At 36.7% G+C, this 15,864-nt stretch overlaps 1 protein-coding gene across 7 annotated transcripts; it reads left to right on the top strand.

The window, feature by feature from the left end:
- Window positions 1-233: 233 nt before the first annotated feature.
- On the top strand, window positions 234-13,852 carry msrb3 (methionine sulfoxide reductase B3). 7 transcript variants are annotated; one of them, XM_058773623.1, is made up of 8 exons: window positions 240-390; window positions 2,697-2,834; window positions 2,954-3,099; window positions 7,680-7,788; window positions 8,801-8,878; window positions 9,003-9,031; window positions 12,419-12,516; window positions 12,604-13,852. In XM_058773623.1, the coding sequence occupies exons 3-8, from the start codon at window positions 2,982-2,984 to the stop codon at window positions 12,775-12,777; spliced, it is 606 nt and encodes a 201-aa protein (XP_058629606.1). In that variant the 5' UTR covers window positions 240-390; window positions 2,697-2,834; window positions 2,954-2,981; the 3' UTR covers window positions 12,778-13,852. The 7 variants fall into 7 exon arrangements, with proteins under 7 accessions (XP_058629608.1, XP_058629606.1, XP_058629604.1 ...); XM_058773627.1 differs by adding an exon at window positions 4,381-4,537 and having other exon boundaries at window positions 241-390; window positions 2,697-3,099; XM_058773621.1 differs by having other exon boundaries at window positions 2,697-3,099.
- The last annotated feature ends 2,012 nt before the right edge of the window (window positions 13,853-15,864 follow it).

Raw genomic sequence — 15,864 nt, forward strand, 5'->3', positions numbered from 1 at the left:
AGCAATTGAAAGCAGTAGGATGTGATGATAGCATGCAAAGCCACATCTAGTGAGGGTTCTCGTACGTCCGTTTAGACCCGATAACAACATTACACATTATGCAAATAATCAGTTTAACCATAACCCATATTTTTGGCACAATCTAATGACGTAATTAGTTTACCAAAGCGCACAGACTGCTTCGCGCTGAATAACTGTGCGCGCAAATTACGCATTGCTCATATTTGGAGCTCGTCTGCCCAGCGAGAGGAATTTCCCAGAATGCACTTGTCATTACCTAAGAAGTACACAGTCGTGTCGCTGTTTGACAAATGCTGTGCTCTCACAGCGGCCCCCCTTCACTCTCTAGTCTGCTGTTCTTCTCGGTTTTAACGCTATTTCTGCTGTCTGGTACGTGTAACTACTTATTATATGTTTGTATTGTTTATTAGGCACTTTTTAAGTGACTTTAATGTAGGCAACAGGGTCTCTATGACTACGCGTTGAATGTATAACACAACACCGTTATACTTTACTGTCAGTTTAAAACTGACGCAGTTGAAATGTATGACATATGTACGCGGTTGTTCCATCTGTTTATGCGTTTTTATGCTTATATTTTAATTTAATATGACAGAATATTACGTAAATAGCCACAGCGAATTTTCCTAGTCTTCTATAAGAAGCATATCAGTTACACTTTGTGTACTATGTATATATTATGTATCCTCCCACACGTGATGTCACAGCAGCGAGGTTTTATTACGTAACATTTTGTTTATGCAAACCACACCCTTACAAAAATTACTGTGCTACCACACTGTATTACCATGAGACTCCATACTTTCAAGTAGGCTATACCATGGTGGTGCTTTGTAAGTGCAGACCATTAAAAGTCATTAATATTTTATGTTTATTTAATTGCCTTCTGAAGTACTGACACCTATCTATTAAACTTCTAAACGCAGGAAATTCAGGATGTTCAGTCATCCGATGGACATTTAATGTAATAATATAGATGAAATTATATAATGTTTGTGAGTCATAAAATTCTGGTGTAAATGTCCTATTCAATATGTTAAATATCTTTCACTGTATCGGGAACAAAAGTTTGGGTGTTGCCAAACAAAACGCACAGATCATGTGCCAAAGTTTCACATGCTTGAGATATTCATACACTTCTGATGTGCTTTCATTTGCCAGCATTCACTTAATGATTGTTGTTCACAACGGCCCTGCAACCATCAAAACCAGACAATCATTTACACAGATCTGATCTGCTTTAAAACATTTCAGTTCTCATCTGTCACTTTATGACCTTATATAGTTATGACTGTCACTGTACCCCAAGTATCAAGCATGCTTTATTTATAAACTGCATTGATACTCCGAGCACTTGATATTTTTGGTGAGTAGAGGCTTCAAATGCACTTATTTTGCCTGCTGTGGAGAGCTTGTTCTTTTTGTAGTTCAATAGATAAGGGCGGTTTTTTGATAGTGATAAGAAGCAGTTGTCAAAATAGCATTTGTTTAACGAGCCTCTCTCATCAAGTTCCAGTTCGGCTTTACAGAAACTAATTAAATGAAGATTTGGCTTTCCTTGCATGTGATTCATCAGTGCAGCTGAACAGAGTAAAATAAATTAATGAAATACACATGCAGTGAGATTGGAGGAAACCGGATCAAATCATTTAAAGGGAACTTTCTGGAATGCAAACGATGTAAACGTCAAGCTGTAGACAAACACAGACCTGTGGTGTGATTCTGCAGAGCTGTAATCGAGCACTATTTATAGTCCTCTCTGCAAGTGATTGCTGGGTATTTTTAAAATGTGGCCTTGCTTGTGTCTGTATCTGTTCATGTGTTAAAACATCTCGTGCCAGACAGACCAGTCCTGGGTGAAGAGTCACTTGAGTGCCAACAAGTGTCTGAATGCTGTTGCTTTCATTTTCTGTAACAATTCTGAGTTTAGATACAAAGCAATCATGGTTGCCTTATTAATTTTGGTCAGTGGCATAATTTTTACTAAATTGCTGCATAATAATATTATATATCATTATAAATGGAATATTGTAATATAAAATATTTTTAATATATCAGAATGATTTCATATATTTTACACACACACACACACACACACACACACACACATATATATATATATATATATATATATATATATATATATATATACACTTTTATTAAAAAAAAAAATTATAAATTAAATATGTTGTGGGTTTTTTCTTTCTTTCTTTAGTTTATTTTATTTTCTATATATATATATATATATATATATATATATAAATAAAATTATGCCAAAATATCAATCCATTTAAATGGTAAAAATATTTGTTGAAATATATTGTTGAAGATTAAGACAAAATGTATTTAGACAATTTCTGGTCAAAAGTGGAATATGTTCATAGTTAATGTGATGACCTACAGCTGTGGTTACTCCGTGAATTTGAGGAGAACTGACTTCATACTAAAAAATTAGCTGATTAAAAGAAAAAAAAACTAAAAATTGGCTCAAAATGAGACATGAGAGCCAAGCTTGTTTGGTGGCAGATGCTTCATATAATGCATATATAAATAGTATTATATCAAAATATTATTTATCCACTCTAAGAATAAGTGCTAAATGAAAAAATGTTCATATCAAGCTCTTTCTGATGATAATTTGTCATTTGTACTCTTCTCCTGTCTCCTTGTTGCAGTAGATGAAAAGATCTCTCCCTTTTCCTCACACACCTGCACGACCACTAGATGGACCTCATTCCTTATAAACTACAGCTTCACCATCCCGCTCAGCAGCGCTCTGTGGCTTTGCCTGTTATTGATCCCATAGTTCAGCTGTAATTTCCCACACTCTTTGGCCTCTAACAGTTTTAAAGCTACCTTTTTCATAGGTCTTTATCTTTAGAGTTACAAGAAGGCTTGGAAAAGGTCTTAAAAACCTTCCTGCATTCTTCAGCGTGCGCTCGAGTTTGCCGTAGGCCAGGATGGCTGCCCGTCTTCTCCGATCCATGGCCCCGCGCGTATCCATGGCCCTGCTCCAATGCAGTCGTTCCCATAAGTCCGCAAGGCCGCTCCTAGCACTGATTCCACCCACTGCGCTAGGTACTGTAACCAATGTGGCTAGGATATATAATGTGCGATATTTAAATGAGAAGTTTAATTAAATGAGAAGCAAACTAGATTGTTGTGTTGTGCATTGGTTTGCAAGTGTTCTTTATAGTACAGCTGATATAAGCAAGGTTGTTAATGTGTATTAGTATAAATTGAATTATTAGGTTTAGTTTTCTCTATATGGCCCACAGACACACAACTGACGTGCTACAGCCATAGAAACCGCTGATAAGCTTGGTGTATGGCAGGTTTTTTTTTTTTAATCTGTTTCCTATGCAAAATGCTTCTGCACTTTGTTCTGTGTCTTCTCAAGGCTCTGAATTCTAAAACTAATAACCCAGCTCATTAAACTTGACATAAAATATATGTTGGATCCACTAATGAAGTTCTCTGACCTTTTAATCACTTCTCAAAAATGACAAATAATCATTTTTACCCCGTTAATTTCTCTTCACTGCTTAAAATGTATTAATGGAAGCCTGAAATGGAAAATAAAAAAGGTAATTGCAACAATCTCACAATTTTGACTTTTTGTCACAATTCTGAGTTCATATTTTATAATTCAGATTTTTTTTTCACAATTCCAAGGGAAACATTCAGAATTGTGAGATATAAACTGAGAATTGCATGATATTTTCTTAATTATGACAAAAAAAATTTTTTTGAATGGCGAGATGTTAACTTGTAACTAATTAACTAATTCTGAGAAGAAAAGTCCAAATTGTGAGATAAAAAAAGATGCAGTTACCTTTAAAAAGAAAAAAGAAAAAAAAAAGAAATCTCATGGCAAAAATAGGCTTTCATATGTATTAGACTATCAGCAATCAAAAAAATAATAAATAAATTGGCTGCTTTAAGGTTGTTGGCTAAACATTTTATTTTATTTATGAACCCCTTTGTGGTATAATATATTAAAAAGCCTTTATTAAAATTAAACCTCAATATGCCACTGTTTAATATGACTTTTTTTTTAATATTATACCTTGTGATGAACATTTATCTGTCATTTACGCAAGTAAACATGTCTTAAGGGTGCAAGGTTCTCATTTGAATTGTGGGTAATATGTTTTTACATATTTATCATTCCCGTTCACTTCTCTCTTTTTACACAGTGACGTTAATCAGTCTTTCCCTGCATGAGAAGTGTCAGCCGTCCCGTGATAGGCTGCTCTAAGTGTCCATCTCTGTGACTGACATCTGTGTTGACCTATGCTGTGTTTTTTTTCTCCTTCCTCCCCCTCCTCGCCTATGTTTGTCTTTATTATTTTTTAGCCTGAGTGGTAGGAGGGTGTTTTAGCAGGCGGCTCCTGTCTCGCCGCTGTTTCTGTTCTCCCAGCAGCATCGGCCGCAGCCATGTCCGGGTTCAATCTACTGCATCTGGTCAGCCAAGGCCAACCTGTAAAACTCAAGGCCTGCGGGCTCCCCTCAGGTCACCTGGATGCTGTGTGTGTGTGTGCAGTGTGCTTTGCTTTCTCAATGCTTTCATATGTGCGCACACGCGTGTGTGAGCGTTCGGCAAGGGGTGTGTGTGTATTTGGTTGATGATAAGGTCACTTGTGGAGAAACCAACTTCTGGATTCATCTAAAGGCAGCCTGACATTGAGCTTTATCCTGTATTCTTCACTTTGACTGTCTTCACATAAATGCATGGGCAGCTCAACAGGTGAATAGATAATACTTTTGATAAAATTTTAGATAATTTCCTAAATAGTAGGCTGCCAGATATCAGGTTCCCCCTGATGCTTGAGTTGGTTTTTCTGCATTTGATGACCCCTTGCCCGGAAATGTCACCTTTTGCTTTGCTCTTTTTTTCCTCTGTTTAGCTCTTCAGTTGCTCATGGAATAACGGCTAACTCACTGTTTTACCTTCTTTTAAGCTTGCATGATCAGTCAAGCTTTAACATGATCTACTAATGATTGCATTTGTATTTGCATTTTCCATTTTAGGAATTTAGATGACACTCACATTTGAAACAGGGTGTGTTCTGAGGGAAATTTTCATTCAGTTAGTTGTATCTAATTGCATTTTTGTACAGTAATCATTGGTGCATGCTAAAACCTTTCATAGGTTTATTAAGACACATCAGTAGATTAATATCAATAACTGGGTGTTTCTGTGTCAAAATAATAAAACCCAACAAGATTTGGATTTCTTCAAGGAAATAATAGTGCTTGCAAAGTAAAAAACAACTAATGTTCAGATTTTAAGCGAAGTGTGTGAATGAAATGCTGATTTCACTGAATAATAATTAACAGCTATATGACTGAATAGGTGTAAGAAAGAACAGTTGCAAGTCGCTATACAAATATGATGATGTCTTTACTGAATTTTAAGTGCTAAAGATTCCATTAATGTTAAAAATCATTTAAAAAATATTTATAAATGTAGTGTGTGTGTATATATATATATCGCGATTAATCGCATCCAAAATAAAAGGTTTTTGTTTACATAATATATGTGTGTGTAATGTGAATATTTATGTATATATAAATGCACTCACATACAGACATAAGTATATATTTTGAAAATATTTACATGCATTTATATGTATATATTTTATATACATTAATTTATTTGATAGATAAATGTATTTATTATATAAACATATTTTTCTGAAATATATAAATGCTTGTTTGTGTATTTATATATACACAGTACACGCATATATTATGTAAACAAAAACTTTTATTTTGGATGTGATTAATCGTTTGCGTTTGGCATGTATATATACATGCACGCGCGCACACACACACACAACTTTTTTTGTATGCTTAAGGCTGTATATATACATATATACTTTTTTTTAAGATTGATATAATAATTCTCAATTTATCTGATTCTTACATAACCAGTTTATAGTTTCCCACTGTAGAAAGAAATACTCAGTGTAGTAACCCTAAAATCAATTTTTATTTGATTATCTGTATAGAGACATATTTCAGTGCTACTGCATGACGGGAACATTAATAGTGTGAAAGTACAAAACCTAAGCAAAATGTTTGAGTAATATTACTACAGCACTGCCTTGCAAGCACTCTCAAAATTTTTTGAAAGCGTTGAGTTGAGAATAGGTTAGAAGAAGCGTGAAAAATGTCTGGGGGAAGACGTGATATTTTTGGTGTGAAGTAAAAGGCCCATGCTAAAAACAAATCTTGCTTCCAATTAGGAAATAACTTTCACTTGAGGTTATAGCGGAGGGATGTTGGAACAACGTGCTGATTTGTAGCGTGACCTCTCGGTGCACCAAAACTAAATCATTTGCAGGGGGTGACACAGACCGAATTCCTGAATTTCTTTAAATGCCTCCTTAGAGGCTTTTCTAGACAAACCAAGAAATAAAACACTTTTTTTTCCCCTTTCTCCCTCCCTCTCTCTCACAGTATAAATAGTGTTCAGAGCCCTCCATACACAAAAAAATAGGAATTCTCTCTCTGTCTCACTAATAGGATCCAGAAGACCCCTCTCACAGAGTCGAAAGGAATACGGGAGAGTCCTGCAGGGAGGCGACCCCCTCCTCTTTACGCTCTCCTCCCCTCTTCCCCATGTTTGTCAGAAGTAACTTTGTACTCGCTGGACAGAGCAGGGCCCATCAATGGAGCCCATTCACCAGAGGGACCTTTAAAGACCCCATTATTTCCTCCATTCACATGGTTTCAATCTTGTCGAGAGGAATTCTCCACATAGTCTAAGTGAAGGGAGACCCGCTCTCACCAGAACGCAAGCCGTAAAACTGGGCGAACAATACGGGAGCAGGACAGACCCCACAGGAACACGAGTGAAAAAATCGTTATTAGCAGGAGAAAAGGTGGAAAGGAGGGAGAAAGTACTCTGTAATGGGAAATTGCAGTAGAATAGTATGTAATTTAAAACTGCTGCGTGTCCCGGTGACTAAATGGCGTACAGATGGACATCTGGCCCCCTTTAAAAACATGGCTACAGTGCTTGTCTTCTTCTGAGGACCTTATGGTTGCCAGGGTGGATATTTCGGGCTCACTTTTGATATTTCTTGTTTTTCTTCTTCTTCCCAGGCAGATGTTTTGAAGTTTGTTATCAGTAGAAGTTGTCGCTATTTAATCAATTAGTTTGAAAGTCCTTCTGGTGACAATTACTCCTCAGGTTGACCTCTAGAGGTCAGCATTGTTGTAAAACTAGGGGCCAAGTGTAGCAGTCAAGATCGCTGCCTTCTGTACAAACAGCCAACATGAGCGCTCATCTAGAATGTCATAACTCACTGTGTATGTTATGCAGGGAAAATCAAATTTGCCTCGGCGTAATACTTTGGCTGTAGCACATCACTGACGGAGCGTTTGGATTCTGTGTGTGTCACTGACACTGTGATTTTTTCCAGGCAAGAGTCGAGTCAGGAATTAAAGTAGACATCCTTTGTTATCAGCCAAACCAAATCATTTGCAACCAAAGTAACCAGACAAAAGTGCTGACTCCTGCTTGGAAGGAGCCACATAGAAACCTAGATTAGAGTGACAATTGTTTGTTTTTAATAATTCTGCACTACTTTACTTTGTGATTACAAACACTTACATTTGCCTTATCTCACTTGTCTCTCCTGTAGGAACGTGCCGAAGTAAGAAGACATGGCCCAAGACGTTCCCCGAGGAGGAGCTGAGGAAGCGATTGACCCCCATGCAGTACCATGTTACTCAGCAAAAGGGCACAGAGAGGTGGGTGACACTTTCAGTCAAAGGTTTGGACACGCTTGAATTAAAAACCAAAAAACGAATGCTTAAGTATTCCTAATTTGCAGATAAATATAAATGATTCATATTTAGTTATTTCATTAATTTTTAAAATATGTGTATAAATTATATGTATGTATGTCACTTTCTATGCAAAACTACAATTTAATAAACAATTAATTTAAGAAATTAAAAAAAAAGTTTCAAAACCAAATTAATAAATGGTTTATAATGTATTATAAATGTAAAATTAACAATAATAATAATAACACAAAATTTCACATAATTATTATTACTTGCATTTAATTTATAATGACTTATAAAATAATTTTGAATTAATTAATTGTTTTTGAAAGGGGTCATTTGTTCTGGATTGTGAAGCAAAAGCAGCCACAAGGTTAAATTTTCCAAATAATTCAAATATATTCCAACAACTTTATATTCTAAAAGGTGAAATATAGTAAAGAACGAGTGGGTGTATCCAAACAGTTGCAATAACAAACACTGGATGTGGATTTCTCAATTTTTCAAGCATCTTGTTTTAGCGTCTGAATATTCCCTGTATAGATTTCTTTATACTTGGCTGATGAATGACCCAATGCCATGAGATAGATGTTGAGTAGAAGGAGGATATAGCGTAGAAGGGAAAACACTGACACTTCCCCTCTTTCCCTCCGTTGCTCAGTGGTAAAACACACGTGGAGAAAGTATTTATCGGCCCATTGGCAGTAGGAATGTGAAAAATGCCCCTTAGCCTGTGAGAAGAGAGCAAAGAAAGAAACCTGAAGGGTGCATTTTGAGGCCTGTTACCCTGTTCACCCACAAATCCTGTTCAATTTATGTAGATTAGAAATGATTAGTCAGTTGCTTCCATTGATGTTGTATTTTTTTTTTTTTTTTTACATAAACACAAGAGCATGGGAAACTGAAATGCACTTTGAAAAAAGCTGCAATATAGATTAGCATTAATTGACAGACTTTGTTTTGTCATCCCTAGTGCTTTCACAGGAAAATACACAGATAACAAAGAGGAAGGAACCTACCACTGTGTTGTTTGCGGTGCCCCTCTTTTCACGTGAGTGTCCATCGTAATGACCCATCTTTAACATGCCCATTGTATTTAATCTTTGTTTTTGATTTAGAAATCATCTTTATTTGGTAGTCAATATTTTGTTATTGATGACTTACTGTCCTTGCAGGTCTGCTAAGAAGTTTGACTCTGGATCAGGTATGGTTCTGCACTCACGTATAACAAAAATCAGAATAGATAAGACAAATGAGTTTATTTTTGTAAAAATGCTTGATTTATTTTTTATTCTCAGAACATCTCCAGTACATCTTTTGGTAATTGTGTACATAATGGTAAAAGACTAAGCCTAATTGTTTCTGAACGAGAGAGAAAAAAATAGATAAAGCTTATTGCTCCTCATTCTTCTCTTGTCTGGCTCAATAAGGGAGAGTTTGACCTTTTCAACCTCCTTTATGGTTGATTGCAAGGATGAATGTGAATCCAGTCAGCTGCCCAATAGGCTGCAAGTGTAGGGCATGAAACTTCACATGCTCCTTTATATATGCGTTACAGCACTTACAGCGAACAACACCCTGGCATCAAGATCCTACAAAATACCTAAAATATTTTAATAAGTGCTATCTCTTCTCTTTGAGTTTAATGATTGGCTATAAACATTCCGCCACAGTCATCCATAATCTTTTGGGATTCTTAATTTGTGCATATCAAACATGCTTCCTTCACAAATAGAGAACAATTTGAGTTTTTTTTTTATTATTAATTTTGTTAATGGCTTACAAAAAATGACAAATAATCCCAATAAAATCCCTTAAAACAGTATTTGCTTAGAAAAGTCAAGTGAAGATAGATTTGAGATGTTAACGTTATGTTGGCCAGCAAAAAGTTTGGCTAGACAAGGCAAAGTTGTTTTTGTGTTGCTCTTCAGTTTTTCAGTGTCTTTCACAATGAAAGTTGCATTGATAGTTCAACTTTTTAAAAAATGCACCTTGCACTTCATCTGTCAGTTTTTAAATGCAAGAATGTGTTATTAATAAGTATCTTATAATCACTTTGATTTTAATGCAGATGTGCAAATAAGCATTAAATGCGGATTATGGTTGTTATGAATTGGTAGTTTCTTTGAAGTGCTTCCCATCTTGTTTTTAACATGGTTTTTGTAGTTGCAATGGTAAATTATCTGTTACGAGTTTAAGATATGTATTAAATGTTTTCTGTATTAAGCTTAAAAAGACTCTCATCAGCTCAGACCAAGAGAATGTTGAGTTGACGCTGAGTGTATACAATGTAATATATCGCAGCAACGGATTGTTGATCCCTTACAAATCTGAGCTCCAAATCACATACTTCTGCAGGGTTGCACATGCTATTTTTATTCACTCTCCGAACAAAGTAAAATGTGTATGCAAGAATCCTCTACAGAAAACAGGGCGAAATGAGAAACATCTGGGCCCCGTGTTGAAAAATCAGATTTTCGCTGGAGTTGAATCTTTACTGTCTTCGACATTGAGCCAAACGGGCTGCATTGCATGCAGGCAACGCTGCAGCCTGGGCTCATATAGACTCAATTTCCTGTTTTGTTAGAGTGACGCTACACTGCTCCATTCACTGGGCCGCTCGCCCTGGCGATAAAGCTCCATTAGATCAGCTCCGCAACGATCCGCCGGGATTCTCCCGGTCTGAGTCATAGGATTCCTATATTCCCCCTAGTGCTTCCTGTGTCTGAGTGGAATTTTGTGGCTTTGTAGTTGCAGCCAAGCATCTCCTCCCTAAGAGGGAGGAGAGAGGGGTCAGTATAGATGGCGATTGAGGGGTGTTTGAGGGGTTGAGGAGGGAAAGTGTAGAATGAGCGGGCGGATGACTGACTGACTTCTGTTTCTCACCACACGTAGTATCACAGCAGTGAACCGACTCCTGCTGCCTGATTATGAAATGTAAAATCAGATAGAGTTACCAAGATGTGCTTGCCAATAATTAGAGTCGAAAGCTAGAATAAAGGGCATGAAGGAACCTTGGTTGCCAAATCTCCCACACTGGCCCTTAAACAACTCTTTCTATTAGTTCCCCATTATTATTTAGAACAAAGTAATTGCGGGTACTTAGAAAACCTTAACTTTTTGAAATAGTTCTTAAATTTGTGGACAGAAAGTGAAATGGCATAGTTAGGTTTTTAATTATATTTTAACACTCATGATGTTCCATTCAATACAGATAATTAGTTCTTGAGACTTTTTTGACTTTGCATTGAAATAATCAAAACAGTAAAAAACAAACAAACAAACAAAAAAAAACAATAATATTGTGAAATATTCTTACAATTTTAAAATAACCGTTTTCTATTTTAATATATTTAAAATGTAATTAATTCTTCTGGTGAGAAAAGCTTAACTTTCAGCAGCCATTGTCTTCAGTGTCACGTGATCCTTTAGAAATTATTCTAATATGCTGATTTGATGCTTAAGAAACATTTCTTCTTATAAATGTTGAAAACTGTTGTGCTGCTCATTGTTTTTATGGAAACATGATATATTGTTTTTCAGGATTCTGTGATTAAATAGAAAGTTCATCAGTGTAATGTGCTGGAAAAAAAATCTTACCGAGCCCAAACTGTAGTGTTTTTCCATAAATAATATATTTAGAAATCTCTAATATTCTCTTGTTTTCTAGATTTAAAAACGTACTATTTAGACTTAACATTGCAGTTCTGTTGTTGCAGAACTTCATCTGTAATGTTTTGAATAATAATTGGATGTGGCGTACCCTGCAGTGCCAGTAGTCTTGTACTTCTCATTCATTCTGCTTTGCAGTGTCTAATTTAACGTCTTTCCCTCTACCAGTAATCAGGATTTAGTACTTTAAAATAGGTAGGGTTTTTTGTCAAAAACCTAAACAAATATGCCAGCAGAGGCTGTGTAGTAGTACGTTCCCAAGGTTCCTCTCCTCCAGACGTTCCACCTACCCAGAGAGCCATGAGCAGGACCACCCATGAGCCAGAGCAGCCATTCTTTCCACTTGCACCCCTGTTACTGGGTAGAAATTTTCCAGATGAAAGAAACGGGATTGTGAGACTCTACCGATAACGCTGACCATTTTCAGTGAGGTTTGTTTCACTTCCTGATCTCCCGTTTAATGGGCTATAGATGGCCGATCCCGTATATCTGGTTTTGCCAGAAACCAAACACCCAAGAATCATGGGGGTGAATTCTGCATCAGAAAATACTCTTGCTATTTAACAACAGTTTATTTCCAAAGCAAAGGACAAAGGTTTTCCTACATTTTCCATTGTTCTTTTCCAAATAATCCCAACCCAATGTGCTTTGCATTCTAAGCATATACAATGCATTGCATTAAGGTTACTGATTAGTTTGCACTGCACTGGAGCAAAAGAAGTGAAAGACAAGGATAGAGTGGCAAGAAAATGTGAGGATTCACTCAGAATGAGCTTCAACATCAGGACAGGCCAGGAAGAGGACAAAACCTTTAAACTTGCACAGCACGAGATGGAAACACATGCCGAAATTGAAGGTTTATAGGCTTGTGGATCACACAAAGATTCACTTAACCCTCAATGTTGTTCTGCTTTTACAGGATGGCCGTCCTTTTTTGATTTGATCAATAAGGACTCTGTAACAGTAACTGATGACTTTTCGTACGGGATGCACAGAGTGGAGACAACCTGCAGTCAGGTACAAAACCAGATTTATATTTTTTTTATGCATAGCTATGAAAACAACTTCTTGATATTTGTTTTCTTTTTCTTTTTCTCTTTGTAGTGTGGTGCTCACCTGGGCCACCTTTTTGATGATGGACCTCGACCAACAAAGAAACGCTACTGCATAAACTCCGCTTCTCTCAATTTCCAGGCGAAAAACAGTGCCTCTGAGGAAGTGGAAGCATCTGGAGCAGCAGGTCAATCACCACCTTCTAGTAAGAATGAAGAACTTTAATAGGACTTGAAATAGACCAATCAGATGTCACGCTACTCCAAAGTCACTCCTGAACCATCAATTCCAAATCAAGTGAGCTGTGCAATCAGACAGATATATGCTTAGCAACATTCATCTGAATCATGGGTCCTTCAAGATCACAATATGCAATATCAGTATCCAGATAACAGATTAGAATGGCCTTATGTTTTCTCCTCAACTTCTTTACTTGAATTTTGTGTCATTTGAAGAGCTTACATCGATTCAAAGAAATTTGCTCTGCTAAAATGTTTTTTAACACTTGTTGGGAATTTTCAATTAGGGGCAAAAGTCTGAGACTACATTGGAAATCTGGTATTTTTTTATTTGTTTTCATTCAAATTCAAATTTTTAAAGATTGATAATTTTAAACAACTTTAAAACAAACAAACAAACAAAAAAAAACAGTGATGGGGAAAATGAAAAACACTGTTTCTAGGTCACTAATCAAGTAAATTTGTGTCATCAGAGAGTCAGGTATTCTGAAGCGCAAGATGATTTTTGAATCATACTCAAATCATGTTGCTTGCAAAATTGCTGGTGTCATTAAAACAAACATTTTCTCATATTCTTGTTGATTTTTTTTCAATTCAGATTTTTTTTCTGATAATATAATGTGTAATGGAAAAGAAAAATGCATTTTCACTAGTGGTCTCTGACTTTTTGGACCCCATTGTATATTGAAAGTCCAATGATTGGAAATGAATTGTATATGTATACTTTCTCAGAGCGCTGTGTTGTTTTTGAAGTGACATGTGATACAGGGAGGTCAAGAAGTTTGAGGAAAATGCTATGCAAGTGCTCCTGTGAGCAGTAAAATAAGCACCGAGAGGAGAACAAAGCATTCTTTGAAATAAAATGGAACAGATGACAAATGTTTAGTCTGAACACAAATGTAGCCTGACTTTTAAGGGTGCTTTTTTGGTCTCCCTGCTTGCAGTGCCTATTTTTGTCCTGAGTTGTGAGGGTTTTTTTTCCTCCCTGAGATATTGATTTACTTTGATTGATAGAATTTAATTAATATTGACCAGTGTGATTAAAGAGATATTAAGAATAATGTGTTGTTGTGAATTTTGTTCACATATTTAGGGGCCAAGCACCGAAGGTGCGATGGCACCTATTTTATCCGATGGCGTTCTTATTATTTACATGTATTATTGGTTTTTTTTCCCCCTTATATGAATTAGTTTCATTGCTTCATTTGATTTATATTAAATATTTGTTATTGATCCATTTATTTATTTATAATGTGCTTCAAATTTGGCACGTTGTAGTTGGTCACAAGATGCAAAATAATTTTCTCAGTCAAAGCTATCATATAACTTCAGAAGACATTAATATAGTACGCTATTCGTGTGTATGGTGCCTTGCTTTTGTCCTTCAAGCTTGACAGCCCCTGGTCACTGTATGTTTTGATTAGATATTTCTTTATTTTGATAGTCCACTCTAGACATTGTGCTAACTATAAGTAACTTTGCAACTGCATGTCAACTACCAGTCATTAGAGTATTAGTAGACTGTCTGCTTAATATGTTAACACTTTATTTTGATGGTCCGCCAACAGACATTCTACTGACTACATGTCCAATTATTCTACTTACCCTAACCTAACAGGCTACTTATACTCTAATGCGAGGGTAATGTAGTTGCAAAGTTACTTACAGTTAGTAGAATGTCTGAAGTGGACTGTCGAAATAAAGTGGAACCTTTGATTTTATGGAAAAGAGCTGCTCGGACATATGAAAAATCGACAAAATTTCAACTTTTGCATTCAACGGAAGAAAGTCCTTTGGGTTTGGAACAAAATGAGGGTAAGTAAACGCTAATATAAAATTAATAGAGGTTGATAAAAGCTATTTTACAATTGTATATCTAGCAAATTTACTATTCAGTGAACTTTTTGCTCATCTTAACCCTATTTTTTTTGCAGCAGATCGCCATAGGAGGAAATTCAGACTCTGTATGTCCTCTTTGGGTTAACTGGGCGGAGGTACGCTTGGTGAGCTGCAGAAAGTCCTTCAAGCATGGAGAGGTTACGTCAGCCTCGCCATCCTCTTTGGAGTGCTGTTGTTTAGAGAACAGAGTGGTTGGCCTTACTCTGAGAGTGTGGGAAAAATCGTCCAACAGGCCTGTCGCTGAGAGCGTTTATGTTACCGATGCAATAAAGAATATTTACAAGTCAGGTGTGTTTAGACTGAGGGATGCTGGTGGGGGGGCTTTCGACGGAAGATGGAGGTTTTTGGGGGGACTGGCAGCTGGAGTGTCTCAAACCAGCTTTCAACCCCATATCATCTCCCACCCGGAAGTCAAACAATTTTGTCATTTATGGAGCAAAAATGAACACGCAGGACACTCTCAGTGGTAGCGTGACTACTCAAACTGTTACAAGCCTTTCTTTTGTAGCTGGAATTCCAAAACATCCCGTTGAAATGAGTCACGTCTTGTCTCTGGCCCAGACATTAACGCTTTAATGCACAGAATGTAGGTAAGACTCGTCCGTTAATCTGTTTTCACGTTCAGACTGTCCGCTTCACTTCCTGCCACTGAAGTGTCACCCCAAGCAAGTCATACTATATCTTGTCCCACTGGCCCCATTAGTTTGCTCTATGAAAGCACTAAACCAAACAAAAGATCTCCAGGCAGCAGCCGTACAACCCAAACACACAATCCGTGATCCACAAAGTCATCCAACACATAAACACCTCCCTCGAACACTGGGACAAACATTAAACTCTCCATATAGACTGAACACACTCATTCACAGTTTCTTTGGGTACGCATGTTTGCAAGCCCCCTTCTTTCCTGCTTCGTAGCCTGCCATTAACTGTAGCTCTGTGCTGACTTTGAGGGATTACAGGGGCTTTGCACAGACCTGCCTCTGTGTTCACCCAAAAATGCTTGCTTGTTTAAGACCGCAGCTTTGTTGCAGGCACAGGAAACCTTGAATTTAACAGGGTTTATGAATTATTGGTGTTAGTTTTCTCCTTACTTACTTCCTTTAATCTGTGGAGAACTTAAAAATTAATTTGATAATAAATCAGGCCCCTTTACCAATCATACATTCAGGCT

The sequence above is a fragment of the Onychostoma macrolepis genome, chromosome 04, assembly GCF_012432095.1.
Source record: "Onychostoma macrolepis isolate SWU-2019 chromosome 04, ASM1243209v1, whole genome shotgun sequence".
NCBI classification, from domain to species: Eukaryota; Metazoa; Chordata; class Actinopteri; order Cypriniformes; family Cyprinidae; genus Onychostoma; species Onychostoma macrolepis.

Excerpts from the sequence above, each read along its gene's own strand:
- msrb3 (XM_058773621.1), top strand. The coding sequence starts at position 2,982 with ATGGCTGCCCGTCTTCTCCGATCCATGGCCCCGCGCGTATCCATGGCC. Across the intron at positions 7,789-8,800 it reads CAGCAAAAGGGCACAGAGAG|TGCTTTCACAGGAAAATACA; the intron begins GTGGGTGACACT and ends TGTCATCCCTAG. Across the intron at positions 8,879-9,002 it reads TGCGGTGCCCCTCTTTTCAC|GTCTGCTAAGAAGTTTGACT; the intron begins GTGAGTGTCCAT and ends CTGTCCTTGCAG.